Source organism: Sciurus vulgaris (genome assembly GCF_902686455.1).
Source record: "Sciurus vulgaris genome assembly, chromosome: 6".
Taxonomy (NCBI): Eukaryota; Metazoa; Chordata; class Mammalia; order Rodentia; family Sciuridae; genus Sciurus; species Sciurus vulgaris.
Window position 1 is genome coordinate 42492153 of NC_136466.1, and position 21364 is coordinate 42513516.

A 21364-nucleotide genomic window follows, 5' to 3' on the forward strand; every position below is an offset into this window, starting at 1 on the left:
CATTTTCAAATAATAAACAAATTTCATGCAAAGTAAATAAATCTTGACAAGATGTCTACAAACTGATTAGAAATAGGAAGGAAGTGAACATGTTTCATAATCTGCATTAGGTTCAAACAAAAGCACATTATTTGGGGATCTCAATTTACTTGGCAGTGCTGACATGAGCACTATAAGTGAATAGTAGGGTTCTACAGACAATATTTTCCCAAATGAATTTGATTAGGAAGAAGTGCAAAAGCGAACGTCAAAGCAAGAACTATTTAAGCAGGGAATCTGTGTGAATGTGGTGGAATTCTGCATAAAATTGGTCTGTTCTGCTGAACTCCTATTAGCAGATGAATGACTATGGAAAGATGAAGTACTAAATTAAGGATGTACTATCAATCCAACAGCATTTGCTATTTCTGAGACCAAATGGTGTTTGTCTTGTGCACATGCAAAAATCCCACTCAGATGTAATGTGGTAAGAGACAAAATATAACTGATCCAGAAATGTAATGGTTGTCTGCATGTCAAACACATTTCCTCTACACAGGTATTAGAAGAATACAAATACACAAATAGCTGCTATTCAATTTTTGTACCTTCCCCCCTTGTTTATATTTTAACAGCAACTTAGTGCTTAGTGATGCTGTAATGACAGCAACCAGCTGTCAATTACACTAATTGATAATTCTGCTTCCAATTCTGAGTTCTTGGCAGCAAAGGCATATCTCTTGGAGAGTAAACTTCAAGTATGTGAAACAGGAAGTACTTTAGAAGGGCACAGGTTCATGCTAATTTCAATAATGAAAAAATTTCAAGAAGGATTAGTGTAGCAAATGTGTTTTGTAACAAGTTGTCTTTGCTACAAATGCTCTAGGGAGTTTGTAAGCCTTAGTCAGAGGTGATGATTATATCATTCTGTATGAAATGGGATAAACAAAAATTGCTGATTTTTGCCCCAGTTTTTCTAGTGTTGTACAAAGCTGTCATGTACTGCAGAAAGAGGGGAGAAAAAGTTACTTATGTTCTCACCCTTCCCTAAAAACCTTGGCAACCCTGTGACTGCACCCTAATTGAGATCAGTACAAAAATTTCGACCAACAGAAATTTGGGTTCTAAAAACTTTCTAAAGATAACATAGGCTGGCTATATTTAAAAGTAGGGAAGCTGTAAACTTAGCATGATTTTTTTCACTTACAATTATTTGTAGAATGAAGGGGACATATTCCCAATTAGAAATTTGCAAATAATTTAAAGCTTTATGAAGGAGAGGACACTTTCAGATGTCATTAATAAAAGTTTTTTTGTTTCTTTTGTAGTCCTGATGCTTTTCTAATCATTTCAAACAAGGGCATGACCCTGAGCTCTTGGGAGCTTTAAGGTAATGACAGAATTAAAAAAATAATTTCAGCCTAAGTTTTTGTGGGTCATGGAAAGCATCTTTAGAATTAGGCAGCTGTGGAAGTTAATTCATGCTAGTGACATGGCATTCCAGTCATGTTCAGATAACTGTAGGGCAGTTTTTCATTTAAAATAACATCCATAGGCAGCTAGGAAGTAGAAGACTTGCAGATAATTTTGAAGTTTTCCTTAGAAAACTTTGCTTAGGCTCTGACCTAAAGTGCCTTTCTCGAATAGAATGTCAAGGCTGTGATTTAAAGTTCTCTGAGATCCCTGTAAAATATTGCTGTGGGCCCAGAGGAAGACTTAGTAATAAGCACATGCATCTGAAAGGAGAATTAAGCACCTAGGCTTAACTGACATGTAATTTTTTATTAGCCTAACATTCCACTTTAAGGCAGAATGGAAACTAACTCCAGAAACTTGACATGCTAGCTGATAAGAGTGAGTAGGAAACACTAATTACCTCCTTTGGCAACGATGAAATATCCAGTGCATATCTGGGCCTAACTCATGAGAGGCAGGGACATCACAACACATCTCAACTGTCTCATCACACCCGTGTTTAACCATAAATGTCTCAAGAAGAAATCTTCCTTACTGCCTACAAGTACAGGGCAGTTTTGGTAACTGATACACATGGGTCTGGGTAGAATACTGATCCAGCTGGTAGGCTCACACATCAACGAATGGTTCTTGAGTTGTGGACCGAGGTCTCACTTGTGCCCTAGTGATTTTATTTGCCTCAATTCAACAATGGGTAGTATATTCTAAGGAAACAGTCAAATGGGACCTTTTGCTGTATTCCTACTTCTCCAAGAGCCAAAGACTGAACTTTGAACGGAGAGGCAAGTACCTAAAAAAGGCAACCACCAGAGAAAACAAAATACAGATTCTGAAGGTTTTTAACCTCAAATTAAAATCAATATAATTGTTTACCCAGAATGGAGATGTTAAACTAGCTCCTATTTAGAGAAAAATTCAGGTAGAGCCAGATTATACAAAAAGGAAAATGACCCAGATGCCTGCTCTCATTTATTTAATCAGTGTTGTTCAGTAGCTCTCACGGTCAGCATAGCCACACGCCTGATACTTTACCGCCAACTAAGATTGTCTTAGGGAGGATTCGGAAAATATACTGAATGGAAATCAACTATTAGGTAGCTTTTTTTTTATTCTGCATGTCTAAAACTGTTGATAATTTTGCCTGGGAAGTTCACCCACGCATATTTATTATGTTGAAATATAAACTTAGGCTAAGTCGGATCTAATGGGCCCGTGAGGGAAGTGCTGAGGCTGCTCCTGTCTGGAGGAATTACACGGCCTAAAGGGGTGAGTTTGCCGAGCTCCCTGATTTTACCTGGAGGGAGAATGGAGGCAGAGGTCAGTGGGCAGGATGTTATTCCTGGTCCCTATATATATTTTTTTTCAGTGTTTGTAAAAATAAAAACTGTCCATTTTATGCCTGTTTAATCACAAGAGAGAAAGCCATGCACATCTCAGTTTATTCTGTGTAGGACATTTCCCTAGGTAAGCTGGAAAAATAATGAAAACTTATTTCATCCATAAAACTTATATATTCTTTTGCATATAGTTTTCAGCCAGAACATTTTCCTCATGACAAAATGTAACTTTGACCAAAGAATGAAAAAAAAAATTTTTTTTTTCAATTAGAGGGACAAACCTTGACTAAATCAGGGGTAGATAGAAATGGGCGATCACCCAAAAACTGATACAGACTCATACCAGTTGATGGGGCTTCCTCATCAATGAGCATTGTTGTTACTTTTAGAGTCAAAAATTACTGTCCTTCTAGATGGTGGCTTTCCCATTTCACAGAAGGCCTAGGGACTTGAATCATGCTCTCTGAAAATACACCCACCCATAGCTCATGGATGAGGAGGATTCTACTATGGTGACTTGATCATTAAGCATAAAATCTTAAGTTGTAGTTAACTGTGGCATTGGAACCCATTTCTCACAAGAGTCTTGGTGTGTTCTCTGGGGCTAGGGGAAAAAAAGGCAATGGTCCTTTAATTATCAGTGTAGAACTGAAAAACAGAAGGGGTAAAATAGTGAAGGCTACAGTAGAAAAGGGATGATAAATTTAAGATGGAAGACCCCCCCCCCCCGAAAGAATTCAGGTACTTGGAACCTTTTAAGCACCATGTGCTGGTCATCACCATATATTTTGGGGGGTGTGTGTGTTGGGGGTAAAGTCTAACAACTATTCCTCACCTCATCCTGCAGTCATGACAGCAGGAGGTAAGTGTTGAATTGGGGGTTCACTAGCATTCTCTTAGACAGTGGGAACAGTTTTGCAAAACATTCAGTATCTTTTTGGTGTCTGGCAATGCACAGCCTCAGTCCAGAGCTACAAATGTACTCATGGGGATTTATTTTGATTCAGGAGAACAGCAATTATGTAGTGCCCTGCAGCTCGAAGAAGTGCTAATACCACTTCTCTGCTCTTGAAGAGACCTGATAGAAATTTTAATTCCACTACATCGTCCATGATTCTCAGCCCTTATTCAGTCTTGGCTATTAAGAAGGGTCCACTGGGAGGGAAAACATCAGAATCCTTTTCAGCCTTGCCACCATGATTACAGGGGAAGGATGTTTTTAGATTCTTCTAATATAAAACTGTTGAGGCACAGCCTTGGTTTTGCTCTACTTGGAACTTCAGTGTATCTAGAACTGTGACACCTATATGCCATCTTCTGTGGCCTGAAACTCCCAGTGGCACCTCTGTGAGACAACCTTTAACTTGGACTTGAACAACAAAGCCTTGTAGCAGTCAGCAGTTTTTAGATGTTGGATACCTATAGTCGATGTCAGAGATTTCCCCTAAAGGAGGAAAGAAGAGAAATTGGGGGTGCCAGAAAATGAGCCCACTGTCTACAAAAAAGAGGAAAAAAAGGTTAATCTTAACACAAGGAAAATCTTAACACAATTGCTTGGGATCTCACTGATGCACAGAAAAGGTGGGGGAGCAAGAAAGTGAGTGCTGAAAGTAGAAGCAAGACCCTGCCGAGCACAGTGCAGAGCCTGTGCTGACGCACTGTCCATGCCCCAAAAGCAGGAGCAGGATCCTGTGGAGACAGTCTTGGTGTCAGCAAGGCCACTCACCCCAGAGTCTGAGTACGAGGCACTCCATCCTTCAAGCGCTGACCTCCCTGCCAACCTTCCCTTTCCTCCTCCCAGCAGGTTCAGTAGCCTGCTAGAATTTTGCCCGTCCGGGCAGAACTTTGGTGCCTGAGTGCCCATTAAAGTGAAGTTTCATTGGTGTGTGGCCTGGAGTTCTCCTCCTCCAGCAGAGCTATTCTTTGCTTGAGCATCCTCACTTGGGTCTCATGCCTCTCCACCATGGCCATCATCTGAGACTCCAACTTCTTCAGCTTGTTTTGATGCTTCTTCTTTGCTTTCTCATAGGCAGCCACCAGGTTGCTAAGCGGGAACAGGGAAATGTGAACATTGGTACTGCGTAGCATGAGACACACTGTCCTGTCCACTGGCTCGCCAGGTCTAGTGAGCTCTGCTCTTGAGAAACATCTGGTGGCCTCTTCAGTAAGACTCTAACCAGGTGGTTATGAGAAGCACAGTGCCAGGATTTCAACATTCAGGGCTCATCTATTGGCTTACTCATGATTAATCCAGCCCCTCTGCTAAGGTATTAGGAAGTATTGTGAATAAGAGTCAACCAATAATGCAGAAAAGGTAGCTGAGGTCCAAAGTGTGTTACTTAAATACAAGCAGTGGGTCTACTTGTTGCCTCAATGGTCAAGTGTAAATTACACGAGAGATCCAGAGTCAATGCGTGTAAGTGACCTCCCTTAGGATTGGAGAGAGATTTCATGCTTTGTGCTAGCTGGATTCAGAGCATTCAGTTAGACCATAAGAAAATGCTGCCAGCCAAATAAATACTACATGGGCCTTGGTGAACTGTTTCTGCACCAGAGCACCACGGCTTGGGTCAGGGAGTGAGAACCACTAAGTCCAGATATGCTCTCTGGTCCAAAACTGTACCTAAGTCCCTTCCATGTACATCCATATTACCCCTTAAACTGCTATTCAGGGGGTCTGTGAAATCTTGACCTTTTACTACACATCTGTATGAAGTCAGATGTTCTCAATATACTTCAAAATATTTTGGCTATAAGAGACAGATTAAACAACATAGAGACTTTGAACACTAAAAAGTGTCGTGTCACTTGTCTTAATAAATTTGTGTTACATCTAGCAAATTTTCTTTGTAAATGAGTAAAGACTTTATAACATTTGTGTTAGTTTGATAGAAGTATCAATAAAGATAGTTTACAGGGACACAACCTCACTGAATTCCTCAGTTTTTTTTTTTTTTGGCAGTACAGAGATTGAACCCAGGGGTGTTCTACCACTGAGCTGCACCCCAGTCCTTTTTATCTTTGATTTTGAGGCAGGGTCTGGCTTTAAACTTATGGACTTGCCTAAGCCTCCAGAGTAGCTGGAATTACTGCCATGTTTGGAAAGGTCCTCAAATCTTTTTGTAAATTTAAGCCCAAAGCTTTTGAGACTGCTGTCTTTCAATAGTATTACAGGCCTAAAAATATTCCACTGGATATTAAATATTGCTCAAATAAATGGTTCCACAGCCAATTCTGATGGAAAACATTGGCTTAAAAGACTTATTTTTTTAATTGTATGACTTCTAAGAACTTTTACTCCATGAAATACTAAGAAGAGACTACAGCTGGGCACATAATGCATGCCTGTAATCCTAGTACTCAGGTGGCTAAGGCAGGAGGATTGCAAGTTTGAGACCAGTCTGGGCAATTTAGTGAGACCCAGTCTCCAGAATTAAGGGCTAGGGATGTTGTAGCTCAGTGCTAAAGCACCTATGGGTTTAATCCCTAGTACTGGGGGGAAACCAGTGTATTTTATTTTCTAAATACAGTCAGTCAAAGGACCTATCTTCAGTGAGCATTTAGGTTTTGTGCAAACCCCTGTGAGATGCTGCTTTTAGGAAGGGTGAGTGATGTCTAGAGTTGCTTCCCAGGGGTTCCGGAGTGGCCCGCCCTGGTGAGACATGACTTTGAGGTGGGCAATGGTCCAAGTACCACTGTGACACATGGGTATTTTTACCTGTTGGCCCGCTTTAGGTCATTAACAAACTCTGCAGACTGCTGATGTCGAATTTCACTGCTCTTGGTCAGTCTTTCCAAGGCGCTCACCAGCTCTTGAACTCTGGCCTTCAGTTTCTTTTCTCTGTATAAAGGAGAGAGCACATGCCATGAGTAGCTTGAGATGACAGTGGAGCTGCTGCTCCCTTGGCAGTGTGAGGGGAAGACAGAGGCACATGTTGCTTGCCAAGTCACAAGGCCAGGGCACGGAGAGTAGAGAGGGCTCAGCAGAGACAACACAAATACCTCACCACTACATTCGCAAAGGGCGATTTGAGCCCATTTGTTTAGTAGAAGCCCACTAGAGATCTTAAGGAAGGTCACAAAGAAACAAGACAGGAATTTCTACTACTGGCCTATCAGGTCCTCAGCCATGAGTGCAGCCTGACCACAAACGCAACTCTCGGTCTCCATACCCATTTTTTTCCAAGTGTTCAAAGCAGCTGCAAAAAGAACTTGGGGATTCAAGAACAGAAATTTCTGTGTAGCCTGGTCTGCCTACCTCAGACAAGCACCCTACTCAAGCCAACACATCCTACCTACCTGGGGGAAGGAGGGACCGTGCTAGTGGAAAAAGGAGTAGAAATGATATTCTCATTTTAAAGCTGCCCTTATTTTCCATTAACTTACTTAAGTTCTACTTGCACTTCATTTAACTCCCTGCATTCTACGCTGAAGTAGCTTAAAAGTTCCATGGGTTCTGCACTACTGTAGTAAACCGTGCTAGAGGAGTTAGTGAAAGATAGTTTTTAGAGTTCAGTTGCTTTACTGTCTCCTCTCATTCCCACCAGTGCACAAGACCCAGGCAAGAAAACAATTGTCGCTTTCCCCAACACTGGATGCATAGTGCTGCTGCGGGTCCTAAGAGACTTGCCACAATCTGTCTACATGGTTTGCCCCAGCACTGAGTACCGTGCCTCCGTGACAGCTTCTAGCAATGATTAAAACTGATTCAGAACAACTCGAAGTTATTTGGAAAGACAGGATTTAGGGAAAGAATTCTAAAAAGCATTATGTGCGACGAATGTAAATTAGCCTGATTCATTTATATGCCGATTTGGTGGTCTCTAGCAAACACATCCCTTGACTAAGCAACGTGATTTATATGACTGTCTTAGAGTAAATATGATTATAGGTACATCAATTAAACCTAGATTAACTTAAGCTTTGATTACAATAATTAAGAAAGTGAAATACTTAGGGGACTGATTAAATGCTACTGAAATGCTTGCTTTTAAAAAAAAACATGCAGATTGACATGCACTAGCACGAAAGGGTATCTCATATATTAAGTAAAAAGAGTAAGTTCTATAGAATATTTTGTAAAAACTAGATATCTGAATGAATATTTGCTACACTGTAACAAGCTAGAGGGTTTGGGGCTGGGATTGTGGCTCTGTGGTAGAGCACTTGACTAGCATGTGTGAGGCACTGGGTTCGATTCTCAGCACCACATGTAAATAAATGAATAAAATAATCTATCAAGATCTGAAAAAAACGATGGTTTAATATCAAACTCAATAATGGTTAACTCAGGATGGCAGAAGGCTTTCATTTATATTTACTTTTGCACTGTGGTGCTTGAAAGTCTTGCAATTTTGTATGCTTTCTCTAAAGTATGTGAGTTAGTCACAGGTGTGCTTCCTTTAGGGGTGCGCTGGGAAGGCAATGGCAGAATGGAAGACTCACATGCCCAGATGGTCCAGGCCCTGGTTCTCCCTGGCTTCTCCAGTGTACATGATCTTTCAGCACTTCTGTGGCTACTTTAAGGGCAAAATCCCCAAACTGATGAGTGAAGGAGAGAAGTGCAACTCAAAAACCCAGGCCTACTTTTGTGAGAGAGGGTGGAGGGGGCAAGATCTGAAAGAGAAGCTTAGCAGCCAGTCCATGGTGCACGACTCATTCTTCAGTGAGTCTGCTCACCTGCCTTAGCTATTCGGAAAGGCCTGAGGGCTGGAGCCCCCATGTTCTGCAGCTGTCCTCTAGTATCTCCCCCTTGCTGAGGAATGTGTTTTTCCTGGGCCCCAGCAGCCACCAGGATACCAACTCGGGTTGCATTTCCCACTGGAATCAGAGGGTGGCAGCATTTCCTACCAGAAGTGAGAATGTGTTGCCGGAGGAGGTTCCCTTTCTCTCTCCCTCCCTTCCCAAGGCTTCCTCACAGGCTTCCAAGGAGTCCTCCAGCTAAGGCAGGGTTAGGAGAGCACCAGGCCTCTGCCCCTTCCCTGTCCCCTCTGAAAAGAATAGGGTAGGTTATTCTGTTTTTGTCTGTTATGATTCCTTTATCTTCCATTCTAAAGTTGATTAACTGTACAAAGGGAACAATCAAATTATGAAAAGAATCAAAAATGTAACCATGAACTCAAATTGACAAACTTTACCCAGAGGAAGCCCATCTCCCACCTTCCCCATTTCTTCCAACGTCCTGCAAAACTGAGGAGTGTGAAAATTCTAGCCCTACCATAAACAAAGGCCTTTTCCCCCCGAGCATTCAGCCTACCGCACACTGGAACAGAAGGAACTTTCCAGACCTGGCAGACTCCAAAGGCTAACAGAATCCCAGAAAGGCAGGAGAGGCCCTCTAATCCTGCCCCACCCCAGCTGGGGCTACTGCCCAAAGTGCTTGGGACAGGATGGTAGAGGAAAGAACAAACTGCAGCAAGAATTATGTCACTGTTTTAAAGATGCAAAAACAAGGCCAGATCCCAAACCTAAAATCTGGGTTGCTTTACCTGTTTCCATTCATTTGGTTGAGATGGACCCTGCAGTAATGAGTCATGACTTCAGCATTACTCACCTGGATCTAAACTGAAGTAGCAACTTCCTAGTCCTGCAAATCTAACGGTATGCAATAACAGCCCATAGGCACAAGTGGCTTTCTGAGCATTTGAGACGTGGCTGAACTGAAAGTGTAAAATGCACACTGGAATTTGAAGCCTTAATAAATAAAATTTCTTAATAATTTTTAAAATATTGGTTACATGTTGAAATTTTTCTATTTTTTGGTACTGGGGATTATACTAAGGGCCTCAAGAATGCTGGGCAAGCATTCTACCAGTAAGCTTATGACTCCTAGCCTGAAACATTTTACATATTGGGCTCAATATGCTATTAACATTACAATCAGGAACTTTTTTTTTTTTGAAGTGGGAAGTACTGGGTTTCGAACCCAGGGCCTCACACATGCTAGGCAAGTGCTACACTGTGGCCCTATTAAAAATTGTTTTTTGTATTTAAAAATTTAAAAAAAAAATTAGTTGAGGATGGACAGAATATTTTTATTTTATTTATTCATGTGGTGCTGAGGATCAAACTCAGTGTCCTGTGCATGTGAGGCAAGTGTTCTACCACTGAGCCACAACCCTAACCCTCTTTTGTATTTTGAATGTGGAATCTAAACAATGTAAAATTATATGTGACTTCCATTTGAGACTTGGATATCAATGGCTATCACTGCTTTAAAGGATCTATTTAAAAGGATATTATCACACATTTCCCCAGGTTCTGTTTCAGAATGTTTGGGTGAGACGGAATTGCAATTTATGAGGTGCTCCACGTGACTATGATTAGGCAAATTTGAGAAACTGATATGGTAGAAGGGTTCTTCACCCTGATCTGAGGACAAAGTCCATGTGCTCCTGGGACTCCCTGAATTTCATAATATATGCAAAACCATAGCATGGGCATTCCTTAGTCCTGGAGTTTACAGCTTTCCTCATTCTCAAGGAATATCTTAGAAAATGCTAAGAATCACAGCTTGCCAACATGAATCACTCTGAAACCTCAACCATTCATGTCCTGTTTTGGTTTCTAATTTAATTTGCTTGGCCTTCAGTTAAGAATTTATGTGGTTTGTATACATAAGATAGTAGGGAAAAGGTTGCCAGGATTGATAGCAGCAACAGGATGAAGCTCAGCCTACAGGGTCTGCTGGTGGCAGTGGTCTAGGGAAGTACAGTGGCTGGTGGGCAGTGGAGCTGGGGATCAAACAGCACTTTGAATATACTGAATAGGTGTTCTGAAGCCAAGATAAGTCCTCAGGCTGGACATATAAAGAGAAAGTAGCTCACTAACAAACAAACCTCTCATAACTGATTCAGAAGGTGCTAGATATCCATCCCAACAGGAGAGCAAATTTCAACATAGAAACAGATAACGTGAGAAAACAAGGCAATAAAATGCCTCTATAAAATTTCAAATCTCCCCAACAAACCCAGAGATATTGAAGTGGAGGAAATATGGGGTAAAGAATTTTAAAAGTTGCTTGTTGAAATAATTGATGAATTAAAAGATCTAGGAAACCAAGGAAGAAAATGCAGGATATGAAAGAGCATTTCAACAGAGAAAATCATATAGAAATCTTGAAGCCTGTAATCCCAGCAGTTTGGGAGGCTGAAAGCAGGAGGATCATGAGTTCAAAGCCAACCTCAACAATTTAGTGAGACCGTAAGCAACTTAGCAAATATAATATAAAAAGAGCTGGGAATGTGGCTCAGTTGTTAAGTGCCCCTGTGTTCAATACCCAGTACCAAAAAAAAGAAAATATCTTGGAAGTGAAAAACGTAATTAGCCAAATAAAAAACTCAGTGGAGTGTCTCACCAGTCGACTAGACTGAGCAGAAGAAATAATATCAAGGTTGGGCTATAAAGTGCAGGAAGTAGAATACTGAGTAATAAAGGTGGAATGGGGAGAGAGACAAAGAGACTATGAACAGAATTTACAACATTAAAAAGCTGTATAACTTGTAGTTGTACTGCTAACAAAATAGTACAACATTAAAAGGCCAAAATTAAGAATTACAGGCCTTGAGGAAGGAGGGGAAATACAAACTAATGGCATATTTTACTTATTCAATAAGGTAATGGCAGAAATTTTCCTAAACTTGGGAAGGAGATGGACATACAGGTACTAGAAGCACTTAGAATTCCACATAGGTCCAGAAAAGAACTCCATGTCATGTTTCAGTTGAAATGCCAAAAATTCAGAACAAAGAATTTTAAAAGCTGCAAGAGAAAAGCACCAAATCACTTGTAGAGGCAAACAGAACAACAATAGATTTATTAGCAGAAACTCTAAAGGCCAGGAATGCATGGAATGGTGTATTTCAATCTGGGGGTGGGGGGGCACTGCCAAATAGCCTAATGACAAGCAATGAGATTGAAGCAGTAATAAAAAGCCTCCCAACAAAGAAAAGGCCAGGACCTAACAAACTGACAGATGAATTTTACCAGATGGTTAAGGAATAACTAATGTCAATACTCCTCAAATTAGCCCTTGAAATTGAAAGGGAGTAAAAGCTTCCAAACTCAATTCTATGAAGCCTGTATCACTCTGATACCAAAACTGGGTAAAGATATTTTGAGGAAAGAAAACTATAGACCAGTATCATTGAACATAGACATAAAAATTTTCTATAAAATATTAGTGAATCAAATTCAGCTACACATTAAAAAGATTATATACCATGATCGAGTTGGTTTTATCCCAGGAATACAAAGATGGTTCAACATACACCATCAACAAACATAACACTCTACATAAATAGAACCAAGGACAAAAATCAAATGTTCAGCAGATAAAAAACTTCTGACAGAATCCAACACTGCATGATAAAAAGCCCTAAAAAAACTAAGAACTTACCTCAACATCATAAAGACTATATATGACAAGCCCAAAACCAATGACATACTGAATAGGGAAAATCTGAAAGTACTTCATCATCTGTATAATATGTACCATCATTCTGTATAATATGTACCAGTTTTTATAAAAGCCCAGATGAGCATTTCTTAGGCCTCACGAAGAGGAGAAAGTAGAAATGAAACACTGTGCTGTCTCCCCAAGAGTAATTCATTCATACATTGTTTTCTGGAATGCCCCAAAATGCACACTCCCTCTCTTCCATGTACTTTTACTCCAATGGACCAGCACTTGTGAATATACAAGTAAAAAGAGAACAGCACTGGATTTTAGTAGGACCGTGAAGACCTATGTCACCCGTATACACGTGGATTTGTTATGGGTCTTCCCCTTAGTGCTTAGCCCCTCACCAAAAATGAGGTTTGTTTCTAACCTGGGAGGTGTTTTGTTTTTTGCTTTTTTAACTGAAACTGTTTTAAGCAGTGGAATGTTGGAATGTTCACAGATTCACAGGGGCTGTGAGAGGTAGCCTCGTGGTGGGAGGTACCAGGAAGCCTGCCATTCTACTGGGTGGGAAACAGCTAAGCAGGGCTCTGAAGCAGTACTCATCAGTGTACCCTGGCCACCGGAAGGGTGGCTGTGGGAGCAAGCAGTCAGGAGGCTGAATTCTCCCTACAATGAAAAGACCAGCACCAGTAATTGATGATTAGAGGAAGTCACCAGGGCTAGTCAGGGCCCAATCCTGATGAGCTTTGCAGCAGGCCGGGAGACCTTTTAGAAGAGCTGTAATCAGACCAAACCACAGGGAGTCACAGCCATGCAGCCACAAAGCCTGGAATTTCTTAGCAATTGCTAATTATATGGAATTAGTCACTGAGAGAATTGTCTGAAAATGTGGTTCCTCTCTCCCTCACCTTCCGTTTACTCTTTAACCCCAGTTGGGGTTCTGTTTCACTGAAAGGGCTCACTGAAGTCACCAGTGATCTCTGGGTTGCCACCTCCAGCAGTCACTCTGCCCTTTTCTTACCCATAACAGCATCTGCATGGCTGACCTCACCCTCTTGACCATCCTTTACTTGGTGATTAGTGCGAGGCCCCAGTACCTGGACTTCATCCTCCTTTGCAGGCTGTTCCTTCAGTTGTCACCGTCTTCAATGACTCCTCTATACTGCACCTCTAAGTCCTGGGAGTTATTTAGGACTCAGGCTTGGGCCAGATTTTATATCTTACCAATTCTTTAATTCTGTCCATTCTCATTTATTTTCCTGAAACAATACGCTAGAAACCTCCAAATCTTTGTCTTCTCTCAGATCTCTCTTCTTGTTCATTTGATACCTCCAATTAGCAGGCATCTTCCATTTAACATGTCCACAGCATAACTTTTGAAATTACACCCCAATCCACTTTTCTGTGTCAACAAATGGCAACTCTATTCACCTAGTTATTTACACTGTCTTGAAGTCATCCCTAAAGCCTTCTCTTCCTCCTCATCTATTCAATAGTAAATCCTACCTACAAAATCTTCTCTTGTGGCCTTTGCTGCCCCCACCACAGGTCTGCGCTGCCATCCACTTGGATAACGATGACACACAGCAGACAGGCCACTTAAATATATATATATATATATATATACACGTATGTATATATATATTTTTAGTTGTAGATGGATACAATACCTTTGTTTATTTAGTTTTTTTTTTTTTTTTTTTTAACGTGGTGCTGGGGATTGAACCCAGTGCCTCACATATGCTAGGCAAGTGCTCTACCACTGAGCCACAACCCTGGTCCCTATTTTTTAAAAAAATTTTTTTAATATATATATTTTTAGTTGTGGATGGACACATGCCTTTATTTTATTTTTATGTGGTGCTGAGGATGGATCCCAGGGTCTCATACATGCTGAGTAGGCACTCTACCACTGAGCTACAACTCTAGCACCCCCATTTTTTAAAATGATAAAAATCAAATGATAATATTACCCTTCTGCTTGCATTGAGAATAGCATCTGAGGTGTCACCTCCATCTAGAAGGCTCTGCTTGACCTAACTCCTGCTCACCTGGGATGGCCTTCCACCCCTCTGCTTCTTCTCCTTTTCCTCTCAGCTTAAATAGCACCTCTCAGAGATGCTAACCTGACCATCTGCTGAAACAAATGTCCCAGAGTCAGAACATCACTGTACTTTGTCATTTCCTTCATATTATTCATTACAAATGATGTTTGCTTTATTGGAAAAAAAAATCTAGAGTGACTGTATCCCTTCACCATCTTTATTTCCTTCATGGTAATCAGCTCAGTCTGTAACAGCTTATTTTATAGACCAGCCATGTAGAAAGTTGTAGACAACTTTCTCAAGTCCTTTACAAGGATGAAGTCATTTAATTCTCACAACAGTCTTTAAGGTCAGTACTACTATTATGCTAGTTTTATAGATGAGGAACCTGAGCCACAGTTAATAGACTTGTCCACAACCAGGAACCGTAGAATTGGAGTGCACGCCTACGAGTCTGTCTGCAGAGCTTAGACACTTAGGCATCTCACTAAAGTATCTTGTGACTCGTAAAGGGAACAGAGCATGAGATAAACAAGATCTGGTTAAGAGCACAGGCCTGTGGAATTAGGATTAAGTGTCCCCAGATAATCATGCTCTGCAGCTATTATGTTTGAGCATGACTGTACTTTGCCAGGAGTAGCAGCAAGAGTATGACAGAAGTCACACTGTTACCCAGACTTCCCTGGGAATGCCTCGTGTCCAGGAAATGCACCTGGAGCTCGCACAGGGCCACCACCACCTTTTCCCATGGCTGCTGTGTGCTCTGATGGTCCCAGCCACCCTGCCTTTATGGGGGTCTCAAGGACCCCTTCTGAGTTTTTGGGGCACTGGGAACAATGACAAAATAAATCTTTGTTACTCAAGCAATATTTACCTCAGCCCCTTGAGTGAGCCTCAGTGTTTACCTGTGCCCTTCTAGGAATCCTGGCTTTGGAGCTCAGCAATTTATTTCTGAGATAATAAACCCATGGGCGCACTTTGTATCCCATTAATGTCTTACAGATCCATGTGCATTTATGGAATTCTAGGTACCATTTCCTATGCTTGATTGCTATTATAAATCAGCCAGATATGAAGAATCAGCAAGTACAAGTTTAATAACACAGCACCTTTTTTAATAATGGTTCTCCTAATAAAATGTCAGCTTCCATTACTTGTTTGCTGGTGGCGGGGGGGGGGGTTCCCTTTGTATAAACACCCCACCCAGTTCTTTTTTCTTTCATCCCATCCCACTGTGTGACTCAAAATAGTATTCATGCATAGCTGCTGAAATAGGTTGACATCTTTTTCCCTCTCATGGCCAAATGTGAGTTCCTAAAAGTCTGGAAGACTGTAGAACTGGGCAGAAGATTTTGCAACTCAGAAGTGGATTTTTAACTCTGAGGAGTCTTCCTGGATTGTGCAAAGGCACTGACAGGACGACAGCAAACTCTTACCCAGACTTTCCAGGAAGATGTCTGTCCAGGAGACGCACCTGGAGCTCTCACAGGCACACCACTACCTTTTCTCATGGCTGCTGTGCACTCATGCTCCCAACCACTGTGCCTTTATGGGGTCCCGGATGAGGCCGCCTTCTCTCTGAGCCTGCAGCCCAATACTCTGCAGACAACTATTGGGTAGTCGGTGCCATTGTGGACTCAGAGGAGAGCAGGGAAATACATGGTGGTGACTGATGGAAACTTGAGGAAAGTGAGGACTGATTGAAGGTGAGGAGAGGCAGGGACAAAGTGAAGGCCTGCTCTCGGGAAGACGAATTGTATGGATTACAAATTACACACAGGGGAATCATTTGAAATGTGGGCTAGGCAATTACATTAGGAACCTGTGGATGAGCCTGAATGCCACAGCTCACCACCATGCTATGGTGGTCACACTGCAGGTAATTATGCAGAGCAGCCCCTTGGGAGTGAGTGTTAAGGTGTTTTGGTGGCAGGACACAAAAACAGACCGACAGCAGAATGACCCATCTGGACCACTGCACTGGGACTTCTGAGAAGCTAAGGGCCAAACTCAGAAGACAGTACAAATGGGAAGGAACAAAGAGGACTTTCAGGAAAGAAACACTATGACTTCCAAGCTGTACTCCTGGATCATTCAGAGAGCAGAATTCTTAATATACATAGTAATTCTGAGAAAGACACCACTTTTACTGGCAGGAGGAAACAGATTTGAATTCTGTCTTGGCCATGCTGTGCTTCCAGGTTCTAGCATGATCTTTGGGGGGAAACATTCATTGGGGATGAGGCTGACAGAATTTAGGGAGTATCTGGAAGGAACAGAGTCAGAGTTGCAGATGTATACCTGACTGAGGAAGTCAAACAGCTGGCCTTGAAGAGACTATTCTGGGTGGACCTGACCTACTTAGGTGAGCCCTTAAAAGGGCCTGAATTCTTCCTGGAAAAAGACTTAAAACAGGAGAGAGGGATTTTGAAGCAGGGGAGGTTTTCCCTGATGGCTTTGAAGATGGAGGGGATCATGAGAAGGAATGAGAGAGGCCTTCTAGGAGCTAAGAGTTCCCTGCCCAACAGGCAGCCAAAAAATGAAACCTTAGCTCTCCAGCTGCAGAAAGCTGAAATCTGCCATGGAGCAGAAAGAGCTCAGAAGCAAGATCTCCCTAGATTCTCTAGATATGAACACAGCCGTGGCTGACGTGACAGGACAGGGCACTGCAGCCTTGCCAGGTCCCAAGCAGGGAAACCAGTCATGCTGTGCAGAAAACAAGTGGGTCTTGTTTTAAGTCACTTTTGTGCTTCTTTGTTATGTAGCAACAGAAAACTATCAGAGTAGCCATCATACTTTTTCATGAGGTTGCTCCTTGTCCTTGTAACATTCTCCCCTCAGGGGCACATGAATGTGCTCTGATGTCTCTGTTCTTGAAAGAAAGGAAGAAGAAAGGAAGAAAGAAAGGAGGGAGGGAGGGAAGAAGGGGAAGGAGGGGAAGGGGGGAGGGGAAGAGGGAAGCGGGGAGGGTGATCCAGCTGCCTGAACAGTAAGTATAAGTAATTGTGTCTTAGAACATAGTTCCTAGGGGCTGGGGATGTAGCTCAGTGGTACAGCACTCGCCTAGCATATGTAAGGCACTGGGTTCAATCCTCAACACCACATAAAAATAAATAAATACAATAAAGGTATTGTGTCCATCTACAACTAAAATATATATTTTAAAAAAAAGAAGATAGTTCCTTCTTTAGAAGCACTTTCTCTTCTTTGCTCTCCTGCCTTCCCTGCTAGCATCTTATTCAAGCTTAGCCATCTGGAGTCCCTCCATTATAAGTGACCTGTGAGGAGGTGCCAGCCCAGGGATGAGGGACAATTTGTGTGTCCTTGATCCCTGAGGCCAAGCCTCATGTGCCTGCCCTTTCCTGCGTGGCCACCTCCACTCCACTTCAAGTCACATCAAGGCCTTCCAGTTCTGGTCTCTGTGACCACATTGGTAAAAAGGACCCACCTGCCACTGGAACTCTCCTGATAGGAATTTGTCATGCGGTGTTCTCTTCCAACAGTGTTGGCTCCCCTGCTTATTAGCCATCAGAGAGAGAAAAGGAAGCCTTCATGCCCCTCCTTTGGACGAGTTGGGTGAAACCTGTCACTGGACAGTGGCCACTGCAACTGTTGAGCATCTTCACTTAAGAGTTTAATGGAACTATCTGCACACACACACACAAACACAGAAGGAACATCCCAGTTCCCTGAAGGGCTCAACAGGGCCCCTCGTAGGTGTGTGACTAAATGACCACAGCCTCCTGCGGGGGCAGGGCACCAACTTCTACAAGTAATGTGTAAGGACACAGAGCTGAGCTCTGCCCTGCTTTGGTCAAGTGAAAGGGTGATGCACGAGTCACTCCCTGTCTCTGGGTGCTGAGGAAACAGCTTCCTTCCTTATAATCAGCATTACCTATGTCAGCATATGGCACTGCCTCACATGTCTACATTTGAGGAAGTTTGCCTCCCCCTCAGCATCTCGCTTGGCCCCACCATCAGTAGATGGACACATGATCATGTACCAGGAGCAGAGAGGTCCTCATTGTCCCAGATCAGTGTACACCATGGAGGACAGACTATGAGGCTCACCTTGCACTCATCTGCAAGTTAACCTGGCTCTGTCTGTACAGTGAAGTGCAGAGGGTCCAGAGAGAATGCAGAGGCACAAGATTTCCCCACTGGCTCACTCTGTGACCTTGGTAAATCACTCAGCCTTGCTGTACCCATCTTGTCCCCAGATCATATGGAGAGCAGCACCTGCTGCCCGGCTGTCACCCAAGACCATGACAGATGAAACTGCTTCATTCAGCTGTGCCCAGGTCCTGAGGGCAGGCTGCACAGATACCATGGAAGTACAAAGAAGAGTCATCTCTGAAAATCCCTTTCTGCAACTGCTGTTTTCTACTTCACTTCTTTGCTGGAAAGATCAGTCAAATTTTATTAGAACCTGTGGGAGCCTAGTAAAGAGAGGGATCTGAGATGGACTACAGAAGGGTTACAGCCTGTTCAGACAAGCAAACCAAGCTACCCTGACAAGAAAACACCTCATGTGCAAGTCTGGAAACCTGGTCATCCAGATGGGGTTTTATGGCCATACAGAGCCAATAAACCACAATAAATGTCCATGGAAGTGGAGGGAATGAAATCAGACCAGATGGGAATTACATAGTAAATGCAGGATTGCACTAAGTGCTGATTTTGTTCCAAAAATGAAGAAAGTTAGGAGAAGACTCAGCAAGAAGAGCTAGTACTGGGTGACAAGGGCCCAACTACAGCTGAAGTCTGGCTGGGAAAGGGGAGACTGAGTTGGTACAGGGCATTAGCCTAGAACCAGGGACTCCAATGCCACAGAACACCTTCCTTGGGATGGCTGGTTTTCCTCAAGAAAGGATCACTGCTTAACTTCTTCCTCCTCCTCTTGTCCATGCCTGCTCTTCTCAATCTGGATGCCTGGGCCCACAGTCTTGGTGGCTGGAGCCATCCTTCAAGGGAGGAATACTTCTGAAAATGCTAGTAAGATTTCCCCAGCTGGCCTCAGCCACAAGCCCAGAAGTGGACTTAATATCTTCAAAAGAGGTGTTTAGTTTTCATTTGAGGTTTGGGTTTTTTTTAAAACCCATTACCAGGGATTGATGAACCCTAGCACATGCTAGGTTAGTGCTCCACCACTGAGTTATATCCCTAGTCTTTTTTATTTTGTTTTGAGACAGGGTCTCCCTAAGTTGCCCAGGCTGGCCTGGAATTTGTGGTCCTCCTTCAGCCTCTAGTAGCTGGGATTATAGACATGTGCCACCATGCCTGGCTTCTATTTGAGTTTTAAAAATAAGACATCCCCAAACCTCAGCCCTCAGGTGTCTGTATTATATACGCTCTCATGAAATGATCATTCCAGTTTCTAAGCTATATTTACAGTATAATTATGTTATTTTCCTTTCTTCTCGAGCTCTGTGGGTTCTTTCTTGGCTCCATATATCTGGCTCTTGATTAGAAATCCATGCTAACCAACTTAAGGCTGGTTATTGGAAATCCATTGTGACTGAGAAAATAAATGAAATCTCTTTATGTTTAGTCAGCACAACCTGCATCCTACTTGTGCCAGCAAAGGCCTCTGGGGCTTAGGGAATTTGAAAAAATTTAGGACTAGGCTTACAGATACAATATCCAAATGGCTCCCTGTTGGCATCAGAGAGCCGGTTTTCATCCCAGGTCTCTGGCACAGGCAAGGCATTCGAATTTGCTCAGGCATTTTCCTCTGCTGCTGCTCTTCTTGCCCCAAGCAGAGCAATTACAATTTAACCACACGGCCAGAGGTGCTGGCAAAGTAAGAACAGAGCTATCACAACTTGAAGGAAAGACCCAGAGTGATGGGGAGGGCATCAGGAAGGCAGTGAGGTTCCCCACAGGCAGTCTTCCATCCACCATTATCTGGGAGGCCATGCTATAAAGTAAATCGCCCCGGGTACATCGAGTTAGCAGATAGGGTACACTGTAGTCAACTCCTCCCACCCCAAATCCCCAGAAATGATGGGAAAGTTGTTTTTTCAACTCCCTAAGCATCTTAGAAAGTAGGGAATAACAGAAACCATGGGCAATCTTGAAAAATGAAAGGCAGATGTTTTATTCTTCCTGAAAGAAGAAACCACAACTCTGAATGCACACACACACACACAAAACTGCTGCCAAAGGAAGCAGGAATTCAGAGGTACTCTCTATAGGAGCAGGAAGAGACCAGATGCTTAATTAGGTCAGATATGCAGGCTTGACAGTGGTTATCAGCCAGGAGGAAGAGAAATCTCAGAAGACAAGCTTCTTATATACCCACTTCATAGTACCTGGCCATGTGTCAGGAGGGAGGTCACAGTGGGCAGACATAATACTTACAAACAGGCCACAGGGGAATTTCAAATACAAAATGAACACACAAACCAGACCCACCAAGTAGTTAAGGAAAGTCAACACCAAGAGTCACAATACTCAATACAAAAAGAATTTGCATGAGAGGAACTAAGTTTACATAGCACACACTAAGATTTAAGAATAATAGCTGGTCCGCTGGTCCTGGTGGAGGCAGGAGGATTCCAGGTTCAAAGCCAGCCTCAGCAATTTAGCAAGAATATAAGCAACTTAGTGAGCTCCTGGCTCAAAAAAAAGAAGGAAAAAAAAAGAAAAAAGAAAAAAAGAAAAAGAAAAAAGAAAAGAGGGCTGGGAATGTAGCTCAGTGGCTAAGTAAGTGCCCTTGGGTTCAATCCCTTGTACCAAAATAATAAGTATAATGAATATCCTTAGATGCAAGAGGATAATATCATTTCATTAAGAAAAGAGATGATTTCATCACTAAATATATATATATATATATATATATATATATATATATATATATATATATATATATAGAGAGAGAGAGAGAGAGAGAGAGAGAGAGAGAGATCCCAAACACCACCATGGACATAACTAAAGACTAAATTAGTGATCTTGAAAACTGAGCTAAAGAATCACTCTACGAAATGCCACAAAGTATCCCATAAATATGTACAGTTGCTATGTGTCAAAATGTATATATGGCTATGTATGTATGAATATATAAATATAAAAAAATCTCTCTAGAACTGTAACTCTCTGATAGAATAGCCAATAGACATATG

At 42.3% G+C, this 21364-nt stretch overlaps 1 protein-coding gene across 4 annotated transcripts in view; it reads right to left on the reverse strand.

Moving 5' to 3' along the window:
* Positions 1-827: 827 nt before the first annotated feature.
* The window catches only part of MCC (MCC regulator of WNT signaling pathway), a 511343-nt gene continuing 490806 nt past the window's right edge, over positions 828-21364 (reverse strand). For 3 of the 4 annotated variants that reach the window (XM_079143883.1, XM_079143881.1, XM_079143882.1), the window contains 2 exons: positions 6511-6633; positions 828-4836 (listed from right to left, as the gene is read on the reverse strand). In XM_079143883.1, the coding sequence (XP_079000009.1) occupies positions 4656-4836; positions 6511-6633 (304 nt within the window). In that variant the 3' untranslated portion in view covers positions 828-4655. The remainder of the gene's footprint in view (positions 4837-6510; positions 6634-21364) is intronic. The other variant, XR_013764460.1, reaches the window with a different exon arrangement.